The sequence below is a fragment of the Rhinolophus ferrumequinum genome, chromosome 19, assembly GCF_004115265.2.
Source record: "Rhinolophus ferrumequinum isolate MPI-CBG mRhiFer1 chromosome 19, mRhiFer1_v1.p, whole genome shotgun sequence".
Classification (NCBI taxonomy): Eukaryota; Metazoa; Chordata; class Mammalia; order Chiroptera; family Rhinolophidae; genus Rhinolophus; species Rhinolophus ferrumequinum.
In genome coordinates this window covers 45,941,123-45,961,417 of record NC_046302.1, presented here as the reverse complement: position 1 = coordinate 45,961,417, position 20,295 = coordinate 45,941,123, and the positions used below count along the sequence as shown (strand labels likewise).

At 37.5% G+C, this 20,295-nt stretch overlaps 1 protein-coding gene across 2 annotated transcripts in view; it reads right to left on the bottom strand.

Annotated features, from left to right (window-relative positions):
* WDR7 (WD repeat domain 7) overlaps nucleotides 1–20,295 on the bottom strand; it is a 300,771-nt gene that overhangs the window by 212,715 nt on the left and 67,761 nt on the right. For both annotated transcript variants that reach the window (XM_033087148.1, XM_033087149.1), the window contains exons 15-16: nucleotides 4,460–5,229; nucleotides 3,065–3,153 (exon numbers count right to left, since the gene is read on the bottom strand). In XM_033087148.1, the coding sequence (XP_032943039.1) occupies nucleotides 3,065–3,153; nucleotides 4,460–5,229 (859 nt within the window). The remainder of the gene's footprint in view (nucleotides 1–3,064; nucleotides 3,154–4,459; nucleotides 5,230–20,295) is intronic.

Below are 20,295 nucleotides of genomic sequence, written 5' to 3'. Positions count from 1 at the left end.
AGACACAGACCAAAGACTTATGCCGCGAGATTACAGGATTGATCGAGAGAAGTACAGTAAGTCAGAATGTAGAAAAGCCTAAAGCCATGGGCAGATTTAGGGCTGTATGACCATAAACAAAAATTTAGTTTTCTGACATCCCTGATCCCTTTCTCATGTGAGATGTTTTATAAACTGCAAAATCAAGTATCTAAGAAATAACTGTCTCTATCAAAAAGTACATGACTGTCAGTAAATGTTAATTATTGGCAAACACCGAATTAACAAACTTACTGATAGACAAAATAAACCTCTCACGAAGAAATTATTTTCCAATGAAAAACCCTGATATTGTTTATGAGAAAGCATGTTAGCTAAACTACCTATACCTATACATCTTTATTCTCAGATCCAAACATCTATGAAAGGTTCAATCCCTAGCTAAAGTTTTTGCTCCATGCAGATTATTTTGCAGCTGAACAAGTATTAGCCAACATATAAGTGACAGTTTATTGAAAACGAGTATATTCATGTTTGCATTCCAACTTGAAAAATGGATGGTGAGTCAATGTACACGGCAGTGGGTGTCAGGAAAACAAAACATAAGGAAAGAGGAAAATGTTTTCTAAAAAAAGTAAGGTAAAAGAAGTCAGAGTAGAAGATGAGAATATATAATCCTCTAACTACTGAATTGTAGCAGAGAACACAGCTTTTGTCTGTATCTGTTACTACTTCTTACCCTAAATTGGTTATGCCCATGTGTCACCTACTAGATGTATAAAAACTACGCAAGAGAATACACATCTGATTAATGTCTCTAACATCTCAAATAAGAGTTTGGAGAAGAAAAAAAAAGTGCTTCACGAATATTTGTTAAAGAGAAAATTATGACATATTTTCATTTCCATGTTCAAATAGAAAGGGGGTTTCATACCATCCCTAAGTATTTTACCACGTAACTCTCAGTGCAGATCACTGACCTTCATTGACTTTAAAAGACAAGCATCTGTGCTGTTCCGAATGGAAATTCCTACATCTATCGCTTTCAGTACATGCTTTAGAAAAAGACTCGATTCTGAGTGCCTTCCTCATTGCTCTCAAAACTCGACGCTTTCTGAGTGGCAGCAGTGAAGCATGCCAACTTTCAAATCCTCTGATCGGACCAGGTGAGCAGACTCAACACAGTAATGGTAGTCAAGTGGATCACGACACTGTCACAAATAACACTGGATCACTTGTGTCTGCTATGATTACAGAGGGAGAAAAATGTAATCTAAGAAGAAACATCAACTGTAAAGAATGATAATGAAGATGATGATGATGACAAATAATATCTCTAACAGGACTCAATCTTAAAGAAAGCTTTACACTAAATAAATGGAGGAGAGTATGTCCTGCCACTGATTTGTACTGTGTAATCTGGAAGGTATTTTCAATGGATTTAGATGTAGAGTTAAAAGGTGCTGGTTGTGTCCTAATCATTCCATCACAACTAATCCTGCTTTAAACATTTCCTTTTCCTTACGTGAGCCTGTTTCCATTTCTCCCTGAAATAATGCTCTAAAAATATTAAAACTATAAAGAACTTATAATTTTTTATTTATAATTTTTGATAAAGAATTTTTATTTTATAAAATAATAGTATATTTAGAACATTTTAAATGTAAAAGGAGAACTTCCACTTCTGGTCAAGATGGAGTAACATGAAATAGATTTACAATCCCACGTAAAGCAATGTCCCCAAGAAAGAGAGAGAGAAAAATGAAAAAATACATAAAACAATTGTTCCAAGCCACAGAACATCAAGCAATTATGGACTGAGAATCAGGAGCCCAAAGAAAAAGTGAGCCCTGTGATTGCCCCAACTTATTGCCTGGAGGGATTTTCTAGGACAAGATACAGGAAGGGGAAATTGAGGACGTGCCCAGCAGTTTCCCCGAGTTGAAGAGAAAGAGCTGAGAGTCTCAGGAAAGTAGAGTGGCTAGAATTCATAGGACAGAGAGAAGAGAGCTGCAAAGATCAAAGTTCTTCCGAGATCCCCCTGAAATATTCAGCAGAGTACTTACTGGTCAGTAGCACACGTGCGTCAGGAAACTACTAGAGGCTGGGTGGGGAAAGAACCTACGAAAAGCCTAGAAACCGTACCTGCTCCCACCAGCCTGACGGAACAATCCATTAATTCATGAGGTATCGGACAGAGTACTCAGGAAGGTCTTGCCTTAGTACTGAGAATTAATTAGCCTTCGACAGAGAGCACCACTCCAAACCCACCTAACATACAAGCGAGACCAAAAAAAGATCAAACTGTTTCCAAGTAACTTAACAACATTCCAGAATATTATAGCTTGAGAAGATTTATAAGAATGCAAAAATATTCAGTACCCAACCAGGTAAAATTCAAATATCTCCCATCTCATCAAAGATTACCAGCATGCGAAGAAGCAGGAAAGCACAGTCCAGAATGAGGAAAACAAAATCAATTAAAATCATGCTGGAGGTTTCCGGTCAAGATGGACGATCAAGTAAAAGCTGTGCTTGCCTCCTCTCACGACCACAACAAAATTACGCCCAGACATGCAAAAAACTTAAGGATGATATAAAAAAGACCCTAGTGAAAAACAAAGCTATAGACAAAAGTTAAGATGTATAATGATTTAAACAAAAAGAAAAGATTTCCCCTTCGGATTACAATGCATGAACTACAGGCAAATGGCAGAATAGCCAGAGTATGGAAGAATTTAAACATTTCTAAACGTAGATAAACAGTAAGGATAACTTTTAAACTCAAGATACACACAATTAAGCCACTAGTGTTGTCAAGTTAAGGTGCCTCTAATGCATAAAAATTAGGCCAAAGACAGTACAATAAAATTATGGGAAATATGCTCATTTATCAATTTCTAAATAAATCTGATTTATTTTTAACTGACATCTTAATTATCTATATTTACATCTGGAATATAACAACTTTTCTGTCTTTTAACAATCTGAGACAAACAAAATGTTATGATTATACATTAGCTGTGCCTCCTCAGTTTCTAGAGCTGAAATGTCATGTCAATTACTTAATAAGATTTAATCTTACCTTGTTTAATCTGTCCTGGCACGATATTTCTAGAAGTTGGAGGGGAACCCCGTGCCTTAGAAAGGTCTGGGGTGCTTGGTCTGGGTGGCCTTTAAAAAGAAGAAGAAAATACGTGTATTTATATATTCATATTTTCCTATTTCCAGAACCACTGAAAACATTAAACTGTCTAGTTCCAAACGAACTGCAAAAGAAGCACATACAGAACACTTTCAATTTACTGTTCTGTACAGTAACATCAAGAATAAAAATAGGAACATTTTGTTTTGCACCTATTCACATTTTCCATTTCAAATTTTAATATAGTAAATTAAAGGACTAGCAAATAGCAAGGAAAAATTTCACAGCTACAGTTTATGCTTTATACTAGGTTAAAAAATATTTATGAACACTTTAATGTGCTACCATTGACAGATAAATATCATAATTAGTCCTTCAGGGTTTAATTATTAGCATGCTGAGATTTCAGCCCATCCCATTTCATTAGTCCCAAGAAATCATGGTCCCATACATTTAGTTTAAAAGAATTCAGCTCAAAATCTGAAAAAAAGGTAATAAGGCATTAAGAAATCTTGGACAGGAGAGGCAGGCTGTCTCATTTTGAATTCTGGCTCTACCACTTACTACCTGTGTGACCTTGGACAAGTTACTTAACCTCTCTGTGTCTCAGTTTTCTCATCTGTAATAAAATATAATAAAAGTACCTACCTTATAGAGTTAAGAGCCTTATTGAGATAGTATCTGTAAAGTGCTTACAACAGAGCCAGACACAAGATAAATGCTACTTAAGTATCTGTTACATTAAAAAAAAATATTCTTAATACGGTCAACTCTCACTAACATAATAAAACTGTAGTTTAAAAAATAGTCTTCATGATTTCTGGAAAATAGGAAATAGCAATTCAGCTTACGTCTAGAAATATTAAAACAGTACTCTCCTGCACTTAAAAAAGGTTTCTTTTCCCATTGAAAAATTCCAACTATACTTCTCACCAAATTCTGAAACCAGTCACTCAACACATATTATTCATTACATATGGGTCAAAATGAAGAGAAGCATTTTAACCAAATACACATTTTGAATGAAACATTGCAAACGCTAAGTAAATGCAATTCAAAGATCACATTTACTCAAGTGCTAGTCTATAATTCATTTATTAAAACCGAACTGTAACCTACTCCCTCATTCCAAATTCTTTTTTTAAAATAGCTAGTCACTATATCTGAATGTTGACAAAACTATATAATTTTATGTTTTAAATCATGCATGTTGTGTTTTAAAATGTAAAGGGGAAACACTGAAATGACACAAAAATGCTAACGTGGGTAGAACCAAAAAGAAAAAAAAAAAAAGGAATAAACAGTGACGAAAATAAAACAGGTTTGGGGTCACACCTGGTCGGGCCCTTCTTCATATGATCACCAATAAAAGTGGCATTGGTCATACTCATTAAGGTATTTGCCAAAGAGATGACAGACAGGAGATGCTGTGTGGTGACGGCTCGGGACACTCCATAAGTGCCCTTTCCAACTCCCTCGGTGGCTGGCAGCTTCCTTCCTACTTCTGCTTTGCCCTGTGATAGTTTGGAAGCCGCCCGGTTATAACCAGGAAGCATCAGTGACATGTGACCGCCTCTCGATAAGAGACCAAACGAGACTGGGCAATGGGGTTTCAGCATTCCCAGGCGATCAAGACACACTTCATCCAGAACTTCATTCAAACCCCAGGCGTGAAGGCAGGACATGAACAATTTTGCAGTGTCCATAGTTAAGTTGTATTCTAAGAGGGTCAAGGGCTTCGATTTGCTGGCCCGATATTCGGGATCACTCTCCTCCCGTCTCTGCCTCATGGTCTCCTCATCCTCTTCTTCATCATCCAGGAGGTGTTCCTTTATGTTCTCTTTGATGGTTTCTTTCACTTGTTGGAAAAGAACTGCTGCTCGCTTTCCAGTCAGAAAAGAGCCCCCTTTGTCTGACCTGCCAGATGCTTTTTGCAAATTCTCTGGGGAAATAAGCGCAGTATTCGGCCTAGAGGCTTCTTCAGTCAGGAGTTGAATAATCAACGCTTCCACATCAAAGAAAAGCACATGTATGTCCGGGTCTGTCAGGTTTGTCTTTATTGCTTGAACCATCAGGGAGTTATGAGAATACTTAGGTAAATTTCCCTGCAACAAATATTTATAAAAGATGGTTATAGTTAAAAGTGTTTAATTTCATACGCTCATTGATGAACAATAAATAGTCGAAGGAATTTAAACACTTAGAAAGCTGTCTCTTTAAGTACCTATATCATTAAAGTAACTCACTAACATTGCTAATCAGCAGCATGCAAACGACGCAAACTTACACAATCCAAAGAACCTCATGCTGAAACAATGATAAAATCATTGATTTATTTTTAAGACACAAAACAATAAACATTTATTAGTGAAGCTGGGAGTCTTCTTACTCATAGAATGGATTAAAATTGGTTTCAATAACTTATATGCAAATTCTATCTCTGAGAAGGAAGTACTGCTCCACCTGAAAGAAGAACGCAGTTATCACCGCCGCTCATGATTTTAAGTGGCTGCACCATCAAATACCACCTTTTTTCCACTTTACCTCCCATCGCTCCCTGTTCACAGATTGCTTTCTCTCAACAAAGAACATGTTCAAGTGTACTCAGAGTCTACAAAAGTGTGATCCTTTGACCATGCCCCGTCTTCTATATATTCCTCTTCCCTCTTTTAGCCAAATTTATGGCAACTAGTAGACTAATCCACTGAAAACTTCTCAGTCCCTCTCCTCTTTAATCTCTCTGCAGGATCTGACATTGCTTTTACTGAGCGAAAGAGAGAAAAAGTATCAATAACAAGAATAAAAAGCCACCTCTCCCAACTTCCCAGAGAACAACTTTCTGGTCAGCCTTCTAATTGTGACCACCCTTCTCAGTCATACTGAAAACTCATTCTTCCTCCCACAGTAGAATTATCACCGATATGTAGGTGGCGCCCTAATTTCCATCATCTGCGAGACCAGCCTCCTGAAGGAGTTTCAATCCTGTGTCTCCCACTGCTTGTATGTGGATGTCCCACTGTACCTCGTATCTCTTGCAGTAATCTCCACCCTCCTACTAAACCTGCTGTACCTCCCGTGTCGTCAGCTGAGAAGCATTCCTCTTCCATTCTATCCGCACTGTCACTATCACCACATTCAGATCCTTATCTTTTCTCCCCTACACAGGTTTCACTGCCCCTCGCTCTCCTTCCTCCAATCCGGCCGTCACAGAGCCACAGGACTTTTTTCTGAAGCACAAATTTAATCATGTCACTCTTCTGCCAAACACTGCCGTTATCGTGGGTTAAGAAAAAATAGAAAACACAAAATAATTAAAAACTAAATCAAAATATAGGTGAGTATATCTGAACTCAAGATGAGAATGGACTTTCTAAACACACTTAAACATAAAAGTCACTACTATAAAAATATTCAAAGGCAAGTAAAAAATAGGACTGATGAGTCATACTCTATATAAGTATTTCTTAAAATCAATAAGAAAATACTAATGTCCAAATAAAAGGGGACAATACCATAAAGGTCAAGGATAATTCACAATAAAAGAAACATAAATAGTCTATAAGGATAGGGGAAAACCTGCTCAAACTAGTTGTCAAGGGATAGCAGTTAAAATAACCAGAAAGATACCATTTACAAAACTAGTAAAAAGTACACACTTAAAAACACTTAGCCAGGAGTACAATGAAAGTCAAAGCCACACTGCAGGCAGGACTTTAAATAGCAGCTATTCAGCAGAGTAATTTGGTAAACTGTATCATAAGCCCTTAAGACTGTCTGATCCAGTACATTTATTTCTAGAACCCTATACTAAAAAGTCAGAAATGCAGACAAGGATTTATGTGCAAAGATGTTCAGTGAAACAGTATCCATTATTTTAAATTGAAAACAACTTATATAATCTAACAATAAGGAAACAGGTAAATAATTTAAGCATACCCAGATAATAGAATAAATACTGCAATCACTACAAATCTTGCTTTCTGGGAACATTTAACCACATGGCTAAATGCCAATGTTCCAATTTTAAGTGAGATAAAATTACACACATGCGCATATGCACACACAGTATGGTTCTGATTTCATTTCTTTAATGCTTAAGTGTATAGGAGCATGGTAAGAAACAATGGAAAGAAATACACAACAATGTTAATATAAATTACATTTTGTGATGGAACTACAGGAGATTTTCATTTTCTTGTATTTCTATATATTTCTTAAATTATATATAACCGATATATAGTAATACATAGTGTTTTCATAGTTAGAAGGTAAAGCTCTAGGGTAAAATGCAAAATCCTGTAGCATAACATTCAAGGCCCATTACAGTCTGATACCAAATATTTTTCCAGCTTTAACAAACAGCCTCTAGCACCATAACCTGGGTCCCTCATACATTAACCTTTTTACATATTTATTCCTTTGCCTAAAATATTCTCCTTTGCTCTACTCCAGTCCCTTCTCTTCTATCAAGACCCTAATTCTCCCAAGGAATGTTAGTCAACAATGAATCCAGCTCACATAATATTTTATATCTACTATACCTCACAAATTTGTATGTCTTGGTTATATTTATATAATTGGTTAATTTATGTATTTACATTTTCCTGTACTGTATGGGTACCACTATGTCTTACTCATTTTGTGTAACCCTAAGTCTACCAGAGTAGTGGGCAGAATGAACAAAGAACATCATATAAAAAACTTTATAAAATTTTTTTAAATTGCTAATCAACCCTTCTATCATAAAATTACCACAAAATAACTGGTTTCCTTTTCGTCTCAGTTCTTCTATCTATGTTTCTTTCTAGCTTAAGAGGCTTCAACTGCATTTTATAACCCATGGATAATATCTTTGCAAAGACTTCTTTGCAAAGCACAGAACACCCTCCCAAATATATCACTGCCTACTCCTCCAAATTCATGTCTAACCACAACCCCTAAATCTTCTACTGCAATCCAATTACACCCCTTGTACTTCCCAGAAGCATGCAGTTCCAGGCATTTGTACCTTGCATGGCTTATGGCAGGATAATGCTCCTCCTTTCTCAATCTCCCTGCTGCCACTCAAGTCATACTTCTACCCATCCTTCCTTCAAGAAGTACCTCAAGTAGCTGCTCTTCCAAAAATCCTTTCCAGAATTGCCATTAATTCTGCCTTGTTTGTATAAATCTCTGCTCTGAATTAAATGATATTTAAAGGAAAGCAGAAAATAAATACTATTTCTATACTATAGCTAAAGAACCTAAGGTGCATAATAGACAAATTTATACTACATAACATATGAAGTAAAAAAAAAAAAGTCCAGATTTTCTGAATTCCATTCCTGTATTTAATTCCTTCAGTCAACATTCACATATGTTTGTGCCAGACACTGGGGATACAAAAATAAATAAAGTGGTTTTTCTAGTCATGGAACTCTAACAGTAAATAGTGCATGTAAAGAAATTATTACAGTGTGGTATGAATGGTGCTATAAAAAGAGAGATTGCAAGGTGAGATAAGGGACACGATGGAGGAAAGCATCAAGTCGACCTTGGGAGACCGGGGAGATCTTCAGAGAAGGAGTAACTTGGCAGAAAGAGCGCAGGATGTGAAAAAAGGACAAAGGCAGGAATCATTATAGGATGGATGCTGATGAAACCACAGCTGATCAAGATGAAGAATGCAAGGGATGGCTCGTTGCAGGTCCACACCAGGGCTTCCGAACTATACCCTGTAGGCTCGGGAGCCCACAAGCAGCACTTCTCTCAGCATCATCAGAGGTGCTGATTACAATACAGCAGCCCTGAATCAGTAGCTGTGGGAATAGGCCAGCATCCGCCTCGTGATTACTCCCGATGACTCTCGGCCGGAGAGTTTGAGGACTACTGTCTGAAGACTTACATGACGGAGTAACATGATTAAACTTAATTTTATAAATTAAAATTATAAAATTTTACCCACCAGCAATGTTGGCCATGACTATGAATTGGAAGGAAACAGAAGCCTTCCAGAAGAGAGGAGATACAAGTATGAAAACGCAGAAAATGGGAAGGACTGAAGAATATGTACGTCACCCTTTTATTTCTCACAGCACTGTGCCTTATGGTAATAGTTGTTTTGTCAAACACTGAATGTGTAATGTCAGATCATGTACTTAATGCTTTGTACCTACTGACACTAATTTGACTGAATGATACATAAAATTATATATTTATAATAACTACATTATATCTAATATAACATTGATATGAAAATTATTAATAATGATAGCTACCACATATTAAGCTGTTGCTATGGCCCAGGCATTATGCTAGGCATTAGGGTTGGTTATGCCACAGCAAAAGGTACAATATCATCTTATAGCAATATTAGGTACACAGACGTGACAACAGATATGAGGGAAGAGGTAATAACAATATTAGATTTAAATAAAAAGAGCCCACCAGAATACTTTAGTAGATATTGTCTTTCCAGTAAAGACCTACAAAGTTATTTTAGGAGAAAGACACACCATTTCTACCAAAGGATATAAAATCAAACATGTTTGGTAAAAAAATTATTGAAGCAGCAAGAGTGGCTTGGAGAAAAAAAGGAAGAGTGAAGATAAAGATCGACTTTTAAGCTCTCTCCTCTGATGTCAACCACACATGTGCCCCTTTCAGCATGCTCAGATCTGCCCAGATTTCTGCCTCTGTCAGGAGACGTGCCAGCAGACAGCCTGTGTGCTTGGACAACCGAAAGGTTATCTAGTGTCTACCACCATGATTTCTGGATGTGATTGCGTGGGACTCCTCTTATCACAACCTCTCACAACCTGCTACTAATTGTGTCACTACGGCAAAAACCGTACCAATAGCAATCCACAGTCAGAAGAAGACAGGGTCAAAGAAAAGAGAAACAACACAACGATAAAAGCAGATTAGAAGAGGATAGAGACTGAAAGAAAGAAGGGACAGAAAATGATTCGTCCTCAGGTCTGTGGATGAACTAAAATTTCTGATATTGCCAAGTCTTGCATATGACTTGTAATGCCTGACAATGGATTTTACTGCCTTAATTAAAGTCTTATTACCACAAAACATGGATATCCAGCAAAGCTGTGAGGGCAAGATTTTAGTTGAACGCTTGGAGGTGGCAGAGTTGATCACCGACATGTTTGATATTCTAATATGTTACACTAAGATTAGCTAAAGGAAAACGAATAAAAATATCTATCAAACTCCATAGGGCTCTTGGCTTAATCTAAAGATATACATGTCTAGGGCAAACGAACTCATTCAAATCCCCTTTATATTCTGAACACCTTCCCATCCAAGCTGTAATCCAGGCTACCTGATCCTGGAAATTCTCTAACAGGAATGTCAGCATGCTGGCTCCGCCACCTTTATTAAGAACATCTGAAATGTGTGCTCACAAACTCCATTTTACATGATCATGGAGGATGATTAAATTCAATTCAACAAATATTTGTGGAGTGCCTATTATGTGTAAGATGCTTGGGAGAATGTCAAGCCTCTGTACTTAAGGCAATAATTTAAAAACTTCCTGGAAAAAGGCCAAGGAAAGTTAAATCATAAGGTGCATATAAATGAAACGGTCTCAAATTTGCCAGTGAAACTCAATGGTAATGCACAATACATACATATACACACACTTACTTAAAAAGCTAGTAAGACATGTATTTGACATTTTCGTTGTAAGTACTAAACCTATTACAACTTTGTTTTCTGTATAGGGGAAAATACAGGTTTAGCCATTTCAAACACTAAATAAGGAACTTAAAATGTTACAGAAATGCAGCAACAGGAAAATTATTGAATTGCTTGTTCATCACTGAACCTGAACCTGTGGTGATCACATGAAAAGTAGCGGTTAAAATGATCTCAAGTGAAAACCCAAGGCAAATGACGGAATGACAATCACGAAATTATTCCTTATTCAAGCATGGGTAGTTTTTCGACACCTATACACACACATACACAACACAAGCAGCAGCTCCCAGCAACAACAGCAACAACAACAACAATCACAATGTGCAGAGGAGAAAATGTCAATACATTCTTGTTATACCACTTATTACATATTTGAATACATGCGAGGTTAAATCATGCCTGATAAAAACATCTGATAGCTCTGTCCCCTCAAACCCATGTTCTAGTGACAGGAGATGCGCATTTCATTATCCCCAGGGACTCACAGGAAATTAAGACATTGGCAATAATCTTCTCTTGCCCTATTCACATCAATGGTCCTAATTTAAAAGCTTATACTTAATTCTGAATCGTTTTTTAACATCATAGTTTTTGAGACTATTTTTCAAGTTACCTGGTACAATAATTTATTATTTTTCCTAAAAGAGCACCAAGTCTGATCTATAACTATAATATCAAATGGTTCAAATTTCTACCTAAACGTGGAGCTGATTCATGCCACTGAGCGTTAACCGTCAGCTGATTTTGATGCTAAACTGTAAAGCAGGAGAGTGGATGGTGTTTTTAAAAAACTGAATCCGCTTTGAAACCGGAGATCAAGGATACTAAGAAGAAGAGTAGGTAGTCTTAGGTATCTAACACACATACATACACACTTCTAGAAATAGCAACACTGAATCCTAAAATAGAACACAAGAAAAAGAATATAGAGGTAGGATATTGTATTGAATAAAGATCTTTAAGAACTTCTGAAATTCTGATGTATAATGTTAAATGCAAAACGTTCAACAAATAAAAGCACACTGATATCTTAATGTACTTTTAAATATTCTAAAATTAACTAAGGGAAAATCCCACCTACTATTAAAACTATGGTTTTAATGTTAATGATTTTAAGTACTAGGAAAAGGGAAGAAAAGGATGGAGGGAGGAAGAGAAAAAGAGGGGGGAGAGTATAAAGGGAAACAAAAACAGTATCAAGAAAATGTATAAAACTGAAATGGACATTTGGTGCCCTCTGCTGTTGTATTGCTGTTACTTAATACCTATGGTTAGGATAACACAATAAGATGAGTTCTTTCTCAGAGAATCCATTTAAGTTGGAATTAGACAATTTTCTTATCTTAAATATTTGAATTGGGCTAGGACAGGATTTTAGGTATGAATGACAATATACTCACTAGAGTTGAGGTTTTTGATTCCTTTCATGTGTTTTCATTAACAACAAGCATAAAAAGAGACAGTTAACCTGAGGGATTTTAAGGTTTGATACTGTCTATAATTTATTTCATGACCTGAAATATAAATTACTCAAAAGTAAATTATAAGTATTAAATATAAACGCTTAGATGATGCCTTTTATACAGAAAATATCTTCTAAATATATTTCTACAAGCCATGTCTTACTTAATAATGTTTGAATAATAATATCCAAGTGGTACTAATAGATTAAGAGATTAGAAGATTAATATATTAGGTTTCCACACAGTAGCACAAAAGAGATTGACTTGCGACTCTTCCCAAAGGGCTAAGTTACCAAAGTAACAAGACCAGGAGCCCTGGAGGCGAACGGCACCCCCACTCCTCCGTCAGACAGACCTTTACAGGAATCAGTTTACCCCCTCGCATAAATTCTTGTGTCTTCCAAAGAAAGAAAGACTACCTACTTCAAAGAGAGGTTGTGAACAGCTAATAGATAACACAGGCAGTATTCCTTTCACTGGTAAAAGGGATAATAGAACCCACTCATTTTATCTCAAATGAATGTGTTAAAGACTCATATGAAAATAGTTTAAACCAACTGAAGGAATGAAACTGGAAAGAAAAACAAAAGGCGTCCTATTGTAACATACCCTCCTGGGTATACTAAAACCCTAATACACTGTGAATGAATGGAAACAAGAGGAGATTCTTGGAAGCCAACTTGGTAAGACTAATAATGACAAAATGAAAAGGAGAAAAGAAAACTGCTCTACTCCACCCCAGGTCACTGGGGCGAGCAATCGCTTCATTTCAGAAATGTTTCCACTCCAGTAGGTTCCAACCTGCGTTTCACCCTCTTCTCCCATCACTGCTGGCCTTGGCCCACTTCTCACTGCTCTCATGATGCCCACTCACCAGCTCGCCCCCCACCTGCACATACTGTCACCTTTGATTCGGACAGTCCTCCCCACTTTTCTTCATGCACTTTTCTTTCTTCTATGCAAATGACTCTCAAAAGCCTTCCCCATAACTTTTCAGGCCCGTTCATCTCCTCCGCCCGGGCTCTCTCGCATTCAGTTTATACCTGAAGTTAAAGCCCACCACACTGAACTGCACACGTGTCTCCCCCATCAGACCTGGGGCTCCTCGCCACTCGGTGTGCTGGGTGTGATTCATATGAAAATAGTTTAAACCAACTGAAGGAATGAAACTGGAAAGAAAAAAAAAGGCGTCCTATTGTAACATACCCTCCTGGGTATGACTGACGCATTTCCCAGCTGTTCCAGCGTGGGGCACAGAGTGTGTACTCAACTCGTGCTGAATGAATGACTCAGTCAATCAAGAGTATTAAACTAATGTGTGTTAAATAGCTATGTGATAAATGTTTTCAAACATTTACTCAGTTAACTTCATTACAACCTTATTACCCCCACCTTACAGCTACAAAGAAACAGAAGCTAAGAAATGTGTCAGTCGGTCCCATGGGCCACGTAGATTGGTCCATGGTTAGGTCACGGGAGGAAGTCAGGGTCCTATTGAATCTGCCTGACATTTTATTCTACACATCAAGTTCTCAGCGTTAGTTCTGCAGAGATTCATAGAGATGGGCAGTGGGGAGGTGAGTGAGCCCTCAAAGACTGGGTCACTCACAGTGACTCAATGAACACGTGGTGCTGGGCACCAGAAATAACAAGGAGCCATACTGAATGGTCCTTTGAGCAGTCCTTAGTCTGACGGAACAGTGGTGCTAAGCCAGGGGCGATGGTTCCCCCAGCTCCAAGGGACATTTGGCAAAGTCTGGAGACCCCCTTGTTAGTCACAAGTGGGAGAAGGTGCTACTGGCATCTAGCGGGTAGAGGCCAGGGACACCGCTAAACACACTACAATGCACAGGATGCCCCTAGAACAAAGAATTATCCAGTAGTGCTGAAGTTAGGAAACCCTGATACAGAGAAAAACACATGTAAACAAAGACATCTCCTCGCTTCCACACATTGGTACAAGAGAGTAAGCCCTGGGACAGAAACATAAGCCAAGGACCATAGGATCAGAGAAGATACAAGATACAAGATACCTGGAAACCGGGGAGCCTTTGCAGAGACAGTGGTCACAGAACTGAGGCTCAGGAGATGAGCGGGAGTTAGGGTGCCGTGGGGAAGAGAAGGGCGTTCCTGGCTCAGCAGATAGAAGTGCTACATTTCCTAGAATGTAGGTGACCCAGACTGGGGAACCAAGTTACATTTCACTTGCAAAACTAAAATGCTGATTTATTTTGATAAATGCCCTGCTTTTGTCCTTGCCTTTCTTTTTTCTACCGCTTCCTGTATACCGTCCCACTCCCCGGAGAAAATAACACTTTCACCAAGGCAGACTGAAGCTAGGTGTGATTGCGATACGAGTGGGACTAAGAAAAATAGCTACCTTTACACAAACTACAAAGAGAGAGAGATGTGTGGAAGACATTGAAGACCTTTGGATCTTCTTTGCCTGTTCTAGGCTACTGAGGAGCACAGTATGGAGCTCCGACCACAACCAAATATATTTCCTATCCTTGGACAATGCAATAAACTGCCGCCCTGAGATGACTGTCAGATTGTTGTATTTCCAACCACGGTTAATTTCAGGGTCTGCAATACCGTGTTATATAAATCATCTTACGAGTTTCATATTTGAAAACTTTTAAAACCTCCAAATCATTGTCACTGGCTCACAGTATTGTTTGCCATCTAGGACATTTCACCATCCACATAGGTCAGTGATTTTCAACTTATGGTCTGCAGCCCTTGGTGGACAAGAGGCCTCCTTACAGATATGAAAGGATTCAAGGTCAGAGAGCAAATGCCAATGTTAAACATAAGGCCGTTTCCTCATGCAGTGAGTCACTAAGGTTACATGTGCTAATTATGTTCCAGGTGATATTGTTGTGTTTTGCTACTTATAACTTCAAGTTAGCATGACTACAGTTTTCTAGACTTTCAGTATTCTATTTAGATGTCACACTAGTATGAGATGCAGAACAAGGACACAAAGATTCTACTGCGTATGAACCTATGAATTTCCCATAAAAGCAATGTTTTGATAACCACGTGTTGTAACACAGGGCTGGTTTCCAATTGCTGCTATTCCTGCTTTGAAATTCTAAGTTCCTACTAGTTTCACCATTTAGTTTGGGGTTTTTTTATTTGTACCAACAGTACAAATTCAATATCACACTTGCTAGAGCCAATCAGAAAACCCGAAGTCACCCATCCTTACCACCTGTACCTCATTCATCACTAGGTCCAGCCAAATATCTTTCACAAACAATTCTTGAATTTAAACTCTTCTCTATATTCCTTTGTATCTGTTATACATACTGGCTTTCACAAAAAATTCTTTTTGAGGGAAATATTCTAATGTTAATTTTTAAAAGTTGAAAGCCACTGAGATAAAACATCAAGTTTAAGCACCTTTACAGGGTATACATGACCTAGCCTCTTTCCCACCACCTCCCCGCTCCCCTCAGCTGAGACTCCAGCAAATACTGAACACACATGGTGTTTCACAGTTTCCTCTGTGCGTCTGCCATCCACTCCTCCCAGAATACACTGCAACCCATCTCCATTCATCATATGACTTATATTCTACTCATTCTTTAATGTCCCCTTCTCCAAACAGCCAGTCCTAATGACCTCAGGTCAGGCCAGGTTTCTGCAATACATTCGGCATTTCTCAGCCATCTCATTGACTATATTGCATAGTATTTACCTGTTTATATTTCCTGAGGGTAAATATCACATCTTATTCATTTCGGCTTTCTAGGGCCTAACACAGTACTTAGTAGTCAATAAATGTTTACTGAACTAGACTGATTCAATTATTTTCTAACAAAGGCTTATAAAAGTCAAGAAGTTTGAAAATCTTTTATATGGTCTAATAGAGTGTATTGGTCAAACACATTAGAATAGAAGAAATTATTTCTTACCCAAAGTACTAACATATTAGTATTTAGCCACAGATCTTTATACTTCTATCAAATTTACTTCACAATACCTTCAAGTTCCCAAATAAGAGTTAAATATAAAGTATCATACACAAAGGCTAGAAAGATCTGGCTGCTGAGAAGGTCACCGGGTAAATCTATCTAGTGTTCCTATTCTCTCAGCAGTCTGCCATTTGATTTATTATGTAAGACGGTGAAAGAAATTTCTCCTTTGCTGTATCTCACATACATTGCACACCAATCCAAATTTCTTGTCAGATAGTGTGGTGTGTTAATGTTTTTCCAAAGAAAAACGAAACTGTTCTGAATTTAAAACCATCTTAGAACAAGACCACTTTTTCTTGATTCAGAATTATGTTTATACGAACTGTGAATTCCATTTATAAATCCATTAACTACTTATTATGTACAAGGCGCAGGGCCAGTAAGGCACTAGAACCACGCAGTGTGTTAAGTTTCAGGAAGAGGCGTTCCCTTGGACGTGTCATTATTTGATGGTGTTATGCAAGGACCATGATAAATCCAGTCATGTTCAATTCCCTTAAAAAGGGAAGAGAACAAAAACCCTGTAATCAACAAATTTAGTAAATATGAATTAAATATGCAGTTATTTTGGGAGTTTAATTTTATTCCTTAATGGAATAATTGTGTTCATAGTAAACTAAAAGTCATTTTCCTCAATCTGAAGCAAGAATTGATGGAAAGTTAACTTGAGTTGGAAATATGCAGAGCATGCGTCCCAAACCTTATGAAATATCCACATATGATGCGTGTGCATACACATATACACACACAGACACACACACACACACACACACAGGAGCACATGCACTCTCAACCTATAGTGTACTTTCCTATGTGTGGGAAATATACTCTGAAAGTAAGGTAAATATAAAGAAAGAATAAGAGAGAACAACAGAATTAGAACATAAATATGTTAAAGGAAAGTGAACCATTTTTACAGAAATGGGTTTAAAATGATGGATGGATTGTGGAAGGGAGGAAAAGATGGAGAAAGAGAAAGCAATAGGAAGGGACGAGGGAGACAGGCCAGCTGGACTTCATGGAATCCCCTGTATTTACTTGTGTTTGTGATAATAGCAACCAACGTAATAATGTATGTTCAGAAATTGATCACATTACCTTACCTATATACCTGTGTCTAATCAATTACTTTAAATCTTTTTGCATTTATGGTTCCAAAAACAAAACAAAACAAAACTTTTTAAGATTACTCCTTAAGGAATCTCTTTACCAAAAGCATCACATTAAATTCTGAAATTTTCATTCTAGAAGCTTTTACGGCAATTTTAAGTTTCTACCAATTGATAAACAATAGAGAGGGAAGCAGTGGCAAGAAATAAAAATAAAAGTCACTGACTGTTCACTGAGAGTTTAAAGTCACTCTCACTAACCACGATGTTAGGAGATTATGGGGTAAGGGCAGTAGATGGGGTAACACATGACGAACATTCAAACCCAGACTGACAGACTGTGGGCTATCTGTCACCTGCCAGTAGGTTAAGGATCTTCTCACATAAACAGAAAGCATGTGTCCTTTACATTCAAACCCACACTGGTATTTTACCAGTGCAATCCAGAAAAGAGAAAAAAATACACATTCACAGATGTGCTGCATCTAGTTCAAATAATACACAATTGATATAAAGAAAATGAATGTTTAATACTATTTCTCCTTAACTAATTCATTTCACCAAATTTTACACTTAACATCAAGAACACAAACACTTAAAGGAATTACTGGAAGATAGTGGCAGCAAAGGCAGCATAGTTATTGGATTTTCCCAAATCTCCACATAAAATGAGACAGAGCAACTAGATGGCATAATCACACTCACCAAGAATACTGGCAACAAAACCAGGTGACAAACTATATCCACAAATCCCCAAATTCAAGTGGATGAGAAAACCTGGTATTGGATATCTCTGTAGGAGGAAGGAAAGGGATACAAGGAGGTAGCTGACAGATCGAACAGGAGAACACTAAGATTGCTAACCAATATTTATCAGGGAAAACAAGGGGTCAATTTCAATCTGGGCGGGGTTTCACCCACCTCAATAGCAAGTGAACACAAGGGCTCACCACAGAAAGGTCTGAAGGGGCAGGCATAGAACCATCCCAGAGCACTTGCAACACTGATGCCTCAGGGCTCCCTTCTAGGAGAGCCCACCACCCCATCCCAATAAGCATAAACTGCTACAGACGTAATCAAAATTGACAGGTAATTCAAAAAGAAAAAGGAGGGAGAGGAACAGTTCCAAGAAATATTAGAAAGCAAGCTACCATATTTTTGCACCATGTGAGACAACGAAAGAGGAAGCTTTCTGAAATTAGAAAAGCTATTCAAAATATGCAGGTAAAGTCATTTCACAAAAGAGTGAGCAACAAAAAGTATTGAGGTCAAATTATGGTAAGTAAAATGAGAATAAGAACCAGAAAAAACAAAACTAAAAAAAAAACAGACCTGGTTACAAATCAGATCAAAATGAATGTACTATTTCAAAACAAGCTAACGAACATTTTTTTCAATGATACTCAACATGAAAGAATAACATAAATGAGAATACGTAAAATAGAAGTGAAATAACTGAACTCAAGAAAATATTAGTAATAAGAGAAAACATCATTTTAGCAATGAAGCCTAAACTGAAAGAAACACAAGAGTGAGAAAATACAACCAATAATCCCTTCAGAGAAGCAGAAGGTGGAAAGAAGAAAAATGTTTGAAATCAAAAAGAAATGAAGCTTTTTCCCTTTGTAGGACGCAAGCTTTTGGTTGGCTCACCTCAAAAAAGGTTGGGGTGGGGGTGGGGAAAGGGGGTAGAAAATTGTTTACATAAAGGGGTAATTTAAGCAAATAAATAAGTACATTGAAAAAATTGGGAGTAAGGTTTCTCACTGTTGCAGAGTTACAATATGCCAGAGGGGAGGCTACACTGTGGTGTTTGCTTAGAATTGGAGGTAATGGTGTTAACTCATGGTACTTAATACATTAGGTAGAGAAACACTTAAAGATGTATGTGTCTGTGTATGTATTTATGTATACACACATATACAGATTATCTAGCTCTGTCTCCTGAGAGGCCCAGATGTAATGTCACACAAGGAGCAATGAGGGCACACAGCATCCAGATGTGGTTTCTAATTATTAACCTCCGTTAAAGGGAATCACCTGTCACACAGGCGGGCACTCCATAAAAGTGTATTCTCTTCCTACGGCCATAGACATCTATTCCTTTGTTTTCTTAATGCTGGACAGCTTAGCTAAGGCTTCCTAAGTTTATTTAGTAAAGACTAGACAAAAAGTAGCATAATACAAAATTTTTATCATCATAACCACTTAGAACAAGCGAAAACTGACTTTATACATATACACTTATAAATATATCATCAATACACCATCAACATATTCATATTTTCTATTAAAATTCATTCAAGTTTGGGGTAGAATGCTAAGCAAGTTTAATTGATTCTTCAAAGGTCATACATGTCATAGGAATTTTTCTAAGGCCAAAAAGAGTTCATCAGACAAGGCCCAGCATCCTGGGTAGGACGTTATTTGGCTTGTCCCGTCAGTTCCCTTTTCACAATGAATCGGAAAATCAATTCAATCAGTATAAATTTTTTTTTACAGAGTGAATTTTGTAAGCAAAAAACACAGAGTATGTTCTCAGTGGGTTATGTTTGACTTCTGAATTCCATTCTCTCACCTAGTTACACGGAATACAAAACTACTGACCTTTGCAAATATAACCCATTCATGTGTTCAGGCTTTTGACTAACTAGACAACATAAAGAGAAATGTAAGGTAAAAAAATAAATCATCCTGGTCATTTTTCATTTTCTTCAACCTGGTGGTTTTTCAATATAAATAGGGTGACTCTGATGGCTACGATCCTGCTAAGATGTACAGATGCCGAACAGAAAGCACACACGAGACCTAAGCAATGAACTGCATGGCAGTCAGCGCGGTCCAGCTTCACGAGTGAAATCCCATTGGCTCAAGACATCCCCCAAGATCTCCTTACCAAGAACCAAGGTCTCAAATGC